At 42.6% G+C, this 13,503-nt stretch overlaps 1 protein-coding gene across 9 annotated transcripts in view; it reads left to right on the top strand.

Annotated features, from left to right (window-relative positions):
• The window catches only part of CCNY (cyclin Y), a 208,919-nt gene that overhangs the window by 186,806 nt on the left and 8,610 nt on the right, over positions 1 to 13,503 (top strand). For all 9 annotated transcript variants that reach the window (XM_009000191.5, XM_002750164.7, XM_078329893.1 and 6 more), the window contains one exon: positions 8,133 to 8,299. In XM_009000191.5, the coding sequence (XP_008998439.1) occupies positions 8,133 to 8,299 (167 nt within the window). The remainder of the gene's footprint in view (positions 1 to 8,132; positions 8,300 to 13,503) is intronic.

The following is a 13,503-nucleotide window of genomic DNA, read 5'->3' on the forward strand; positions in this document are numbered from 1 at the left end:
GTGCTTGTCATATCAGTCTGTCAGGACCACTGGTCATGACAAGTGGGGTTGGGTCTCAGCCTAGGGAGGCCTTGGCAGGGCCCGTTCATTGCTACATGGCTCTCAGTGCCTGCCATTGAAGCCCTGAACTGCAGCCTCTAAACCCTTTCTCAGAGTCTGGTGCTCTGATGGTCTAGTGACTGGAATCAATTGAGTCTGACCCTGAAAGACTTCCTTATGGGTCACTTTTAATAGTTTCTAAGGAATTCAAAAGCTGTTATTCAGGTGGCATCTATCAGTGATGAGTCCAGACAGCTTATTCAGTTTTTCTTCCAATTGCTAGTAAATAATAAACGGTGGTCGTCACTGGTTATCTAAACTTAGTGACAGGGCATCTAAGAGTTGCCATGCTTATGCAAATTCAGTAAAGTTAAAGGCAAGTGCAATACGAATTGTGTTCATCTTAGTGCACACCACTGCCCAGATTTCATAAACAAAAACCTCAGCCTGCTATATTTACTTTTTTGTTTCATTTTTAAAAAATTTTAGTAAAAGAATGCTGTTCATAATTCTGTATATTTGTTTAAAAACCCACGAATCAGGTGCAGGCTGCCCTTTGTAAAATACTGTGTGTTGGGAGTCCCCAGGACCACCCCAGGTTTGATTAGCCACTACAAGGACTCAGAGGACTCAGCATATAGTTCTACAGCTATGGCTTTTTACAGTGTCAGGGTACAACACAAAATCAGCAAAGAGGGGCACGTGGGGCAAAGTCTGGTGGAACAAGAGTCCTCTTCCTCCCCAGTGGAGTCATAAAAGGACACGCTTGATCCAGCAGTGAGTTGTTACAGTACAGTCATGTGCTACATGATGACATTTCAGTCAACGATGGACCACATAGATGACATCTGACCGGAAGATGATAGTGGAGTTCAGAAATTCCTATTGACTAGTGACGTCGCAACATCCCATTGCATCCTGTGCCTCAGGTGTTTGTGGTGATGCTGCGCTGTCAGACATGTGAAAGTCTAGCACGTGCCATTGTGCACGATACATGATAATAAAAACTCTGTTGCTGGTTTATGTGTTTACTGTACTTTTTATTGTTACTTTAGAATGTACTCCTTCTACTTATTAAAAAAAAAGTTAACTGAGAAACAGCCTCAGGCAGGCCCTTCAGGAGGTGTTCCGGAAGCAGGCAGGAGAACACTGCTTTGTGTATTATTGCTCTTGAAAACCTGGCAGTGGGACAGATATGGAGGTGGAAAACAGCAATGTTGATAATCCTCACTCTGTGTAGGCCTAGGCTAATGTGTGTTTATGTCTTAGTTTTTAACAAAGTTCAAAAAGTAAAAAAATAAGAAATATAAAATAGCATGTAGAATAAGGATATAAAGAGAGAAAATATTTTCATACAGCTGTGTAATATGTGTTTTTAGCTAAGCGTTATTACAGAAGTCAAAAGTTTAAAAATTTTTTAAAGTTTATAAAGTTACGGTAAGCTAAGGTTAATTTATTACAGAAAATCTTTTTCATAAATTTAATATAGCCTAGATGTACAGCATTTATCAAGTTCATAGTAGGGTAGTATACAGTAATGCCCTAGGTCTTCACCTTCACTCACCACTCACTGACTCATCCAGAGCAACTTCCAGTCCTGCGAGCTCCATTTACTGTAAGCGCCCTATACAGGTGTACCGTTTTTATCTTCACAGTACTTTTTCTTTGTTTAGATATATTTATATACACAAATACTCACCATTGTGTTCCATTTGCTTGCAGTATTCAGTGGGGTCACATGCTGTACAGGTTTGCAGCCTTGAAGCAATAGGTATTCCACGCAGCCTGTATGTGTAGGCTAAGGCTGTAGCACCTGTTTTTGTGCAAGTGCACTCTGTGGTATTCTCACAAGCACTGAATTGCCTAATAAAGCATTTTTCAGAATGTACCCATTGTGAAACGACCTATGATCATACTTCCAAGATGTTGTCCACCAGCAAAGCTCATTAGAGACAGCACCCAAGGTCTGTGTTGAGTGTTGGTCATGCACACATTTTCTGTTAGCAGATACCAAAATTCCAGAGTCCCAGAAGGAAAGCAGGCTCAGCATACACCACCTTGTTTGCACACCTTGTGTTCATAGTGAGCCGCTCTTACATGTCGTGGGAATGCTGGGAACCCTCCTGAAATGGACGCCCTCAGATGCCAGCTGAGGCCAGCCCTGGAAGCAGCCCTTTCTGAGCATGGCAGTCTCAGGCTTGCTTTGTTCACTGTTTGCTGTATACTGTGCTGTTTTGTTCTTTCTCTTCTGCTTATATATTTTTAGGTAGATGATCAGGATCATTTCCTGGGTTGCAATTAGAGGGCGTGGGGGTTGTTACTGATGGCAGATGCTAAATAAGCATGTGTTCATGTGTGTGCATGCCTGTCACTCAGTAACACTTGAGAATCAACATGACTAATCCTTGCCGTGTAGAAATGAGGGGCTGGGGCCTTCCGGTGTTCAAAGAGAAGCAGAAACCCAGACTTACTTTTTAATATTCCCTGTTGTTAGCTGGGATTTTAAAAAGAATCTCCAAGTAAAACAAAACATGTCTGAGCTACCCCAGCCTGTGGATAGCCAGCTTTGCTTCAGGTGGGAGGGAGCCATCACGGTCTTTAGAAAGATATTCTGTTAGTTCCCTAGGGCTGCCAGAACAATGTGCTACACACTGGGTGGCTTCAGCACCAGAACTTCATTGTCTCCCAGTTCTGGAGGCCACACATCTGAAATCAGGGCACTGGCCAGGTTGGTTCCAAGGCTGTGAGGGAAGATTCTGCTCCAGCCTCTCTCTGTGGTGTGTGAGTGCCCAGCCTCATGCTCACGTGGCCTTCTCCTGTGTGCATGTCTGTCTCCAAGTTTCCCCTTCATGTAAGGGGACCCAGTTGTATTATATTAGGTCCTGCCTGGATGACCTCCTCAACTCCACTAACTCTGTAAGGTCTTGTCTCCAAATATGGCCCATTCTGAGACACTGGGGGTTAGGACTTCAACATATGCTGCATTTTGGAAGAGGGGACACAGTGTCACCTATATCCACAGGATACCCACAGAATCATGCATACATTTTATACCAGTAAGGAGGTTTTGGCTGTAGTTTAGGGTAAAGATTATACTTTATATTAATTTATTAACCTGTATTCATAATATAAGTATATATAGTTCAGGCTATTGGAAAATCTTACAGCATCAGTTAAAGAATCCAAATGTGAAACTGGCAGAAATTTTATAAACAGAAAATAATAATTATTACTTTAAAATAATTTTTGTTGGCCACAAAAGTGGTAATTTATAGAGCATTGCTGAATACAGGGAGTTTGGGTAGCTACCCCAATTCCCCCAAAATAGTGTGGTTATGAAACAGCACTCTGGAATCAGAATGTAGTTGAGAATGGAAAGAAGTTGCCACCTCACTTCACGAAGTCTTGGCCCGTATGGTCTCAACCTCAGCCTTATTGGAACATGCTCTAATTATCCAAACCAAACAGCTGAAAGGCAGCAGAATTAAAACCCAGAAGGAAATTCTATCTGGTGCAGACTCAGACAATTAACTGGCCTAGTATTACTCTTTAAAATTGGATGGGAATAATTCCAGCATCATTGGGATTTCGTTTGCATCTATCCTTGATTCTGCGAGTTTTGTTTCATCCCCTCCAAATGCCTCTGAGCAGCTTTGTGATGTGCAGTCAGCTGATGCCTCTTTGTAGCTCCATAGTTGCTCATTAATCTGTGGTTTCGAGAGAGACTTCTCAGGATAGTCATTCTTGTGAATTAAATCTGAAAACTTAATTGAGCAAGAGTGACCTATTAGCAATGGTCGTGGGATATTGTTTAGAAAAACCAATTGTGTATTATTTTACTTGGCAGAGAGTTAAAATATCCAAGTGGTAGTTTACAAAAGAAGTTGCAGCTGACCCTTGACTATAGTTTTATTGGCAGATTTTGCTAAATTACGTACTTTTAAGTCGAGCTTACTGTGAATGCCTTATCTCCCAATATAGCAACTGCTTTCCCTGTTACAGGGTGTATCTTATTGTCTGATTCCTTCAGTTAGCCGTAGTGGAATATATCATAACCTGGTTCATGACTGTTCGGTTTTTCCCCCAAACATTAAGTATTACCTTAAATATTACCTAATATGAGTTACCAATATTCATCAACTAAGGTAAGTTACAAAGTCAGAAGAAAACATAGCGTTAGTACTGAGCCAGTGAGCACCGACCTCTGTGGAGAGCGTGGGAGATTTGAGTAGCTCATGTCTGTGCAGGAGTGGAGTGTCCCAGATCTGGGTGAAAATTGCTTCACAGTCTTCTCTTTCTGCTGCTTTAATGATCTGGAGGTTTACTTATTTCTAGTCCCTGTTTGCTGCTCTCAGCACAGTGGTATTGCACATTTTCTGGTTCTCTTTGTTGGAGAGTGAGAGGATTTTGTAAAATGTGCAGCCTGGGTCCCTGAGGTCAGTGCCAGCTGGAATTCCACCGAGCCTCACCTAGATCTTTACCTGGAGAGTTACGATGTTTACCCAGAGGAAAATTAAGATCTAAAACATTAGCTTGTTCTTTTCAAACTTAATATGATAAATACTATTAAAGATGAAAATCTCCCAAAATTGCTAAGGTTATTGAGTTCTATTGAGTGACCTACTTTTTTCCACCAATAGTGTGACAACTATTACTGGTATTACTGTTCAGTGAAGGACACTTGGAAACCCCCACAAAGGCCCTTCCGGTGCAGTTACAATGCTGTGCCTCGTGACTTCTGTGCCTTACGTGAAGGTCTCTCTGGCTTCCTGTGTGCCCGTAGCAGAGTAGACTCTTTCTGCCTGGAGCTGCCACCTCTGAACTTTTTCACTACAGCACCTGTCTCACAAGCTAAGGACTCAGTTTCCCTTAATTCACTACACCTTTGTCGATGCGATGCCGTTCTCTTTCCTGAATGCCATTATTTGTGTTCGTTTTACTAGAGGAATTTCTGTATGTAGTCCCACCGACTTCCCTTGTGCTGGAAATCTGCCCTTCCCATAGCTCTTTCAGGAGCCTGCCGGAGCCCTGCATGAATGCGGCCCCTCGTCGATCCTGCAGGACCATGCATCCATTAAGCATTCAGGGAGCATGCTCTGCTGGCCCCTGTGCTAGATGCCGTAAACACTGGGGATGAGTTGAGGGCCTTAGCCAGGCTTCCTAGGGAAGACACAGGGAAGAGGCTCTTGCACTGCCCTGAGAGAAATGTAGCTCTGGGAACAAGGCGAGGGTCACCCCAGCTAATTTGGGAAGGTCAAGGTGGACTTTCTCTAATGGTTTTCCATTTTATTATCAGTGCATGTAGAACCTCTTATCACAGTTTATTGGCTGTTTTGCCTTTGAGATTTGAAACATGTTACTCCACCTGACCCATGAACAACTCCAGGGTTGGAGGCATAGAACCCTGCACAGTTGAAAATCTGCCTATAACTTTTGACCCTACAAAACTTAACTAATAGCTTGCTTTTGACTGAAAGCCTTACCTATAACATAAATATTTGATTATGATCTATTTTGCATGTTGTATGTATGCTGTGCTGTATTCTTACAGTGAAGTAAGCTAGAGAAAAGAAAATGTTAAAATAATAAGAACAAGAAATATGTTTGCCATTCATTAATTGTAAGTGGGTCATCATAAAGGTCCTCATTCTGGTTGTTTTTGCATTGAGGAGGGGAGGAGGGGTTGGTCTTGCTCCCTCCGGGGCAGTGGGGGCGGAAGAGCTGGAGAAGGCAGAAGGGAAGCTGGAGAGGCGGGCACATTCGGTCGGTGTAACCGTTACCGAAAAAATCTGCACATTACTGGATCCACACAGCTCAAACCTGTGTTGTTGAGGGGTCAGCCGTTCTTTCTTTTTAGGATTTTCACTTTGTCTTCTGTACAGTGCCCCGATCCATTGTAGGGAACATCTGACAAGCCATAAAAGTCCAAGTTTTTAAGATGTAAAACACTGCTATTTCATTAGTAAGGCACTGAAAACAGAACAATAATCTTTTTAAGCAAGAGAACCATTAGTCATGGATGTTTTTGTTCAGTAAACAGCTGGATGCCATCCCCCTTGCCCCTCATCATGGCAGAGCCACCATTTCTCTGGAAGAGGCAGAGAAGAGTCTGACCTGCCCCTTCCCACCCCACCGACTTCTCAGGGTCTTCACAACTGCACTTGGTAAAATAAGCCACAAGGAAGCTTCTGGTTGCTTCGAGGGACATTAGACCCTCTCACTCTGTCTGTGATTTAGGGATGAGGGGTGGGGGGCTCTGCAGAGAAGCTGGGCAAGCCCTGTGACCTTATGCTGCTTGTGACCCTACACTGCTCATGACCCTATGCAGCTCACTGATGGTCTTTTGATCCTTAATCTGCCCAGAGTTTTGCTTCCATTAAGGATGATTCCTCCCCCACTCTCTTCCACCCTCTCTATCTTCCCTCCCACTGTCTTTGTCTCTCTGCCCTTACTCCCTCGCCCTTCTCTCCCTGGCCTCCTCCCCGCTGAATCCCCCATGGCTGCTTCCTCTCCTGCCCCTCCCCCCGCATAGTCACTGCCTGAAGAGTCCTTGCTCCTCCAGTTTAATTTTTTATTGTGCAAGAGACCATTTCATTTTCCTTCTCCTGTGTCCCATATGACACTTGCAAACACAGCTTTGCCTTAGAAGTTCTTTTCCAAACTATTAAAAGAGCACCGCATACCAGGTTTTACTCCCTCTCCTCTGCTGCCTTTTCATCCTGTCTCCAGCCCTTAAAATGGGAGGGGCCCTCCACTCTCAGGCCCAGCCCCTCCTCTTCTCCATTCTTATGTCTCCTCCAGGTCCTGTGCCCCTGGCTTTGCTTTGTGGGCCTGTCGCAGACTCTAAAACTGGCTCTGACTCCCCAGTGCTGTCTTCTTGGAGCTCCAGACCTGCATGTTCACTGCTATGTGGCATCTTCTAGAACATTTCAAGACAGCGTCCAGAGTGAGACCTGTGATCTTTTACCAACCTCTTCCTCCCCAGTGTACCCTGGGCGGGGAAGAATAGTGCCTACAGAGCTGTGGAAGCGGGAAACTGGAGGTCTTCCAGAGCAGCCCACCTTCTATGGTTGTGGGGCCCCTTCACAGGCCTTGTGTATTGGCTTCCTGAAAGAGACCTCTCCCAATCAGTGTTAATTACCCTTTTTCTCAAGAACTTCTTAAAGTTTAGCCTCCTCCTCACAGATACCCTAATGAGGTAACAGGTGTGAATTCTCCTTTTTATTTTTTTTAAAAAACCTTTCCCATTCCATTTGGGAGTGTTGGTATCATTTAACTGAAAAGAATCTGTATTTTATTTATGTATAAACATTTTCCACACGTGCCTTTTTTGCATTTTGTAATATTTAAGTCTTTACGGACATTATATGCTATGAATAATTATAACAAATTAATGAGTTTTATCTGCAGGTTCTTAAAAAAAGCATGGATGGTGTCTGTTTAATTTTGTTTTTTTTTTTTCCTGATACATTTTCACTTTGCAAATGCATTTGATAAAAACTGTAGTAATAATTTCATAGTTCAGAGAAGTGCAAGACATAATATCATAATAAACAGAGTTTTGCTATGGGAAACTAAAAAAGGCATTCTTACCTCGTGGCCCATCGTAAATAATGGGCATTGTAGATAATTCTGATGTCTGTCTTCAAACTAAATTCTGTCAGTTTAGAAATCCTATATTACTTGGTTTTATTTTCCAATGATTTAAAAATCATTAAAATGATTAGAAAATAAAACCAAGTAATTTGGAATGTATTTTCTATACATTCTTTGTCTTCTGTTGGAACATCCATTGGTGTGTATGGATATCACAGTCGATAGACTGAGAAATGAGTCTGTGACTCCTGGAATTGGTTCCTCCACAAAGTCTAAGATCCAGCTGCACCCACACTGTCCACTGACGGCGTGAGACCTTTAGCCTGTGTGTCATTAGACTATTGAGCCCTTTGGCCTTTTAAATATATATATATATGATCGGGAAATAAATTCTCATTTAAAGGTGGGTGTAGTACATGATTTTAGCATTTTCTTAGGAACGCCAGTGTTTAAGAGAAAACAAATCACTTAGCTCTGGCATTATCTTGTCTTCCCAGGTGTACCTTGAAAGACTCTTAACATACGCAGAGATAGATATCTGTCCGGCCAACTGGAAGCGGATTGTTCTGGGGGCGATCCTGCTGGCCTCCAAGGTGTGGGATGACCAGGCTGTATGGAATGTGGATTACTGCCAGATCCTGAAAGACATCACGGTGGAGGACATGTGAGTGGTGGGGCTTGTCAGAGTCTCAGCCAGACTGTTTGGGAAGAAAGCTGCCTCCTTTTTAAATGATCCATATGGTACAGAATGAATGCATTTGAGTGAATGTCTGTTGTGAGTTGGAACAACAGGGGCGTGGTTGTGTAATATTGTATATGAAAACCTGCATTTCTCATCATGTGGATCACGAACAGGTACTGGTGATACCTCCTGGTTTTGTGAAACTGGTTTATGGAAATTGTAGTAGGCAAACACTCCTTTAATTAGAAAGGTGTGTGCCGAGCACAGGTAGCAGCCTGTGATGGTTTGTATTTGGGCTTCTTATCTTACTGCAGACTGTTCACAAAGAGGTAATGCCCCCATACAGTCCTTTGTGGGCTATAAGCCGATCCAAAAAGCACAAAAGCTAAAATATTTTATGTTTTTGTTTAGTTTGACAGAGAACAGATTCACTGCTTTGTCATGTTTTGCAGATTCAGTTGCTTCAGGTCAGCCTTGTGTCCCTGGGGCTCCCAAGTGCAGCATGAGCAGGGTTCGGGGAGGGGCATTGGCCTTGGGGGTAGTGGGGGCTGAGAGCTGTTCACTCCCCTAGCTTTCCAGGCAGTGTCAGGTTTCTCAGATGGACCAGTCTTTGATTGAGGTAAGGATTATTAGTAGGACACTTGCATTCTATTGTCTGGGGGGTCTTTAGGGACTGGGAATCCAGGAACTGAGTTCGGAGCCCTTGGGGAAGAAGGAACTGTAGAAAGCAATCGGATAGCACTACTTGACTTACAGTTCCTTATGGTTTACAGTCACTTCTGACATTATTGTAGCTAAAACTTTCCTCACACTTTTTGTTTGGCAAACCTCCTCAAGGAGACTTTGTCCCAGTCTACGCTCATGTCCTACCCCCAGTAACCCTCGGATGAAGGAGCTTCTCAGTGCCTGTGACAGCTGCCACTGCAGGGGCATCTCTGGGCTGCAGACTTGTGGGCATGTGGGTTCTGGATTCCACAGCAGCCTCGGGCCTCCTTGCCTGTGGTTACTGACTCCCTGAGCACCCATTGTTCTGGTATGGTACCCTTTGAAGTGTGCTTGCTTATGTTGTCAGGGTATTTGTCGCAGAGCCTATTTCTGTGGCAGACCATAAAATCTCATCCTGTGTGTGTAGTTCTGTATTACATAAAGTAAGAAAAACATAAGGTTTTTAAAATCGGAACTATATAGTAAGAAAAATAAAATTCTTGATTATATTTCATGGTGAAAACAGCTACTAAAATAGTTGTCATTCAGATCATAAAGGAGATGGACATTTGGGTGCAAGGTATAAGAAATTCTGGCCTGTTTGCTTTATTAAGGATTATTCTTTCCTCAGCACCTTGGTATCGTTTGACACTGAACTGCACACATCACATGATGACTTCCTGGCTGTCCCCTCCTGTTAGGTGTTACCCAGGTTCTGTGAGAGCACAGAGGACCCCCACCATGACTAGGTGTTCCCACTCAAAGTCAGAATGCCTGATGAGATTAGGCTTAGTCTTAAATATTTTTATTTATATGTTAGCTCTATTTCCAAAAGGAAGTGAGAGACAAATGCAGATGACCAGAGCAGCATGAAAATGAAAGAACAGAAAAATGACCAGTGAAGAACATTAGAGGTGTGGAGGAGATGCCGTTTGTACTTTTATGCTTAACCCACCAGGTTTAATTCACCAAAATGCTAGCAGACTAAATTTTCATGGAAACTTAGGCTCAATGGATAATCCTTAGTTGATTTAAAATTTTTGAGGAAATGTTTATAAAGTATTTGTCAGGGAACACACATGGCCCAGATCATGCATGTGTCAGTTGAATCCTCTCAGCAACCCTGTGATATGTGCACTGATATCCACGTTACAGATCTGGATACTGAGACCTAGAGAGGTTAAGTAATGCTGCAACACAGTAACCACGTGGGGAAGTGTATCCCCACCTGATTAGGAAAGGCTCACCTTTCTTAATCCCGGGGACCATTCATTAGACAGTGGTCAAACGGAAATGATGTTTACTGGTCCTCAGTTAGGGAGACGTTTTAACTAAAGGACTGAAACATTCAATTTTAAGTTTTCCTACTCTCCTTAAATAAAAATGTGGGAGGGTAAAGTAACAGGTAATTTGGAATTCTAGGTGCTCAGTTTCTATTCATTGAAGGTTTAAATTCAAGACATTAAAAACCAGACAATTACCAGGAATATTTATAATCGCAGTAACAACAACAACAGCAGCAGCTATCATATATTGAACACTTCCTAGCTAAAAAAAAAATGACTTTTCTGTGTTAATTCACATCTCACGTTTTTCGATGAGGCGGTACTATTATTATTCCCTGTTTACAGATGAAAATGAGGCACTGAGAATTAAGTAAGATGCCCACCCAATCACTTGATTAATAAGTCAATAATCAGACTTATTAGAAAAGAAATAAGAAAAATGTATGTTTCTTCTCTTCTAAGCAGTTGGAGCTACAGTTGTTTCATTTATCTTATACTTAATTTTAAAAAAAAACCTATTTTTTGTAAGTCAACTCTTTTTCTACACAGAGAAGTTAAAACAGTTGGCCAGGGTTCATTCAGCTGAAATTAACTTATTATCAAGAATTGTTTTCATAATAATAGCCTTAATATCTCTTCTTTTGTTGGGCATTTGGTACCTTAAGCAATTACAATAAGGTTGGATTTTTTTCAAGTGCAAAATAGTAATAGTTACTATATTGAATGAAACTCATTAAGAATTGGAAAGAATCGGCACTATTGTTAGTAAAATAGGATTGATGCTAAAATTCTGTTCCATATTTTGTCCAAAGAAAATTGATAATTTTTTAGCGTGTTTTTTGTTTTTTTTGAAAGCCATTGGTGCCCAGGCTACCCCATCACCATCTGAGCCACTGGCTGAACCTTAGTGACTCATGCAGCACTGGATCAGTGCCCCACATGCCTGGAGCTGGGCAGAGGAAGGAGGCATTCAGGAAGACCTTATGTTCCTAAAAGGTCTGACCGTAAATAGTTATCCTGAAGAAACTCTGGAGTGCCGCCTTGTTCCACTGCCCTCTGCCAGGCTGGAGAACAGATCCTGGGGACATGCAGCTCAGGCGCCCTGTGCTCCTCTGCTTTCCTTGCAGAGCCCTCAGTTTCCCTGCAGGGGCAAATAAGCGAGCTTTCCCTTGGAGCTCCTGAGCAGGGAGAGGGCTCACAGGTTTCAGATGGAGAGCTTTTCATATGGGGTTTTTGGAAATGCTTGTTTTTCCAGGTACCCTTCTTCCTGCCTTCTCTGTGTCCCAGCTTCCTGAAGGGACCTTCCTGGTATTTTTGACCATAGGCTAATGTCCTGCTCAAGAATTATCCAGCAGTGAGAACTTAAAGAGTCCCCCCATGTACCTTTGGACAGCAGGGTTCTGGCTTGGAAGGCAGCTGACTGTGTGCTTGTGCATCCATGGGTGCAGGCTGAAGAACATCATACGACGAGTGTCACTGGGACTTGCAGGTAGAACAGTCAGGGCACCAGGCCATGTGGATAGTCACCAGCGCCAGTCAGACGTTAGCTTCAGGCAGACCTCATGTGAGAAGATGGGGCCGAGGGACAGCCAGAGCTCCCACTCTTGCCAGCAGTCAGTGGTCATGGCATCACAGGCCAGCTTAGAGCAAGAAGTGGCAACTGCTGTGGTTGGGGAAAGGACAGTGAAATTTCCCTGCACAGAGTTCTGTAGGCAAAAATGCTGTAAAAAAGAATTACACCTCGAGGTTTGTCTGTTTCTTGTTTTTGTTTTGCATTGCTCCTGCATCATTTTCATGTGTAGGCAAATCCAAATAAGGAGAAATCAAGTGACTGGTCCAAGTGTTGCATGGCACAGGAGGTCCCAGAGAAGGAACCTCAGTTCCTCTGTGTCTGGCATTGTTTTGTTTTTAAGTTGTAAAATGTATGGAGCATAAAACTTACAATTGTAGCTGTTTTTAAGTGTACATTTCTGTAGCATTAAGTACATTCATATTGTTGCACAAACATTACCACCATCCATCTCTAGAACCCTTCATTTTCACAAACTCAAACTCTGCTCCCATTAAACACTAACTTGCCTTTCTTCATTCCTCCTGCTCCTGGTCATCACTGTTCACTTTTTGTCTCCATGCACTTGACTTCCCTAGGGACCTGACACAAGTGGGATCATACAGTCTGTGTCCTTCTGTGTCCGGCGTGTTTCACTTGCCATAATATCCTCAGGGTTCGTCCATGTTGTAGCATGTGTCTGAATTTCCTTTCTTTTTAGGGCTGTGTAATATTTCATTGAGGGTATGTGCCCTGCTTTGTTTATCCATTCATTCATCCATGGACACGTGGGTTGCTTCCACATTACGCTAGTAGTAATGGAGGCTGTGAGCGTGGCCGTGAAGATACTCTTCCAAGACTCTGCTTCTATTTTCTTTTGAGAAGTGACCCTAGTTTCTAGAAAAGTGGGCAGCATATTAGATGATTAAAACAACTCTTTTTATAACATTTTAGAGTTCTGAATTTTATAACATTTTAGAGTTTCAAGTTGCTGAATACACTGTTGATCTAATGTAACAAATATTTCTGAAATGTGCTTTTTGTTGATTGACTTGAATATATTTCTTACAACGTTTTATACCAAAACTGTTTCTTCCTAGTTATCTAAATGCAGATAGTGAATCCATAAGGCCCATTCTTGGCATCACATTAGTTTTATGATGATTTATCACATAGCAAGCTGTCAGTCTCCCTGTAATAGATAATGCTTCTGCAGGTTGGAAAGTCAAGTTTGGGAAATTATTTTTATTTTCTATATCTTTAGAAAAAATTTTATTGTTTGAAGACACAGCAGCTCTAAAATCTCTTATTTCCCCAAAGCTTACCCAGAAATTGAAGCTTGGAGAAAGGTTGTTCTGTTTTCCAGGGAATGCTGGGAAAATGCCACCTCGTTGAAAAGCAACTTCCTCTTGCCTTTGCTCATAGTGTCTGCCTCCATCTGGAACCATGGTGTCTGTTTATCATTTCAGGCAGGATTATCAGGCTGTTCTCTTAGAATAGTAAGCCCTTCTTAGCACTGGGGAGAATATGCTTTGCAGTGATGCCTGTTGGCCACCAGACGGCGGTGTGTCCGCAGATAGCTCCCAGGTTGCTCCTTGGATGTTTATGTTGGCACTTCTGGCCTTAGCGGTGCTTCTGACACTTTC

The sequence above is a fragment of the Callithrix jacchus genome, chromosome 7, assembly GCF_049354715.1.
Source record: "Callithrix jacchus isolate 240 chromosome 7, calJac240_pri, whole genome shotgun sequence".
NCBI lineage: Eukaryota > Metazoa > Chordata > Mammalia > Primates > Cebidae > Callithrix > Callithrix jacchus.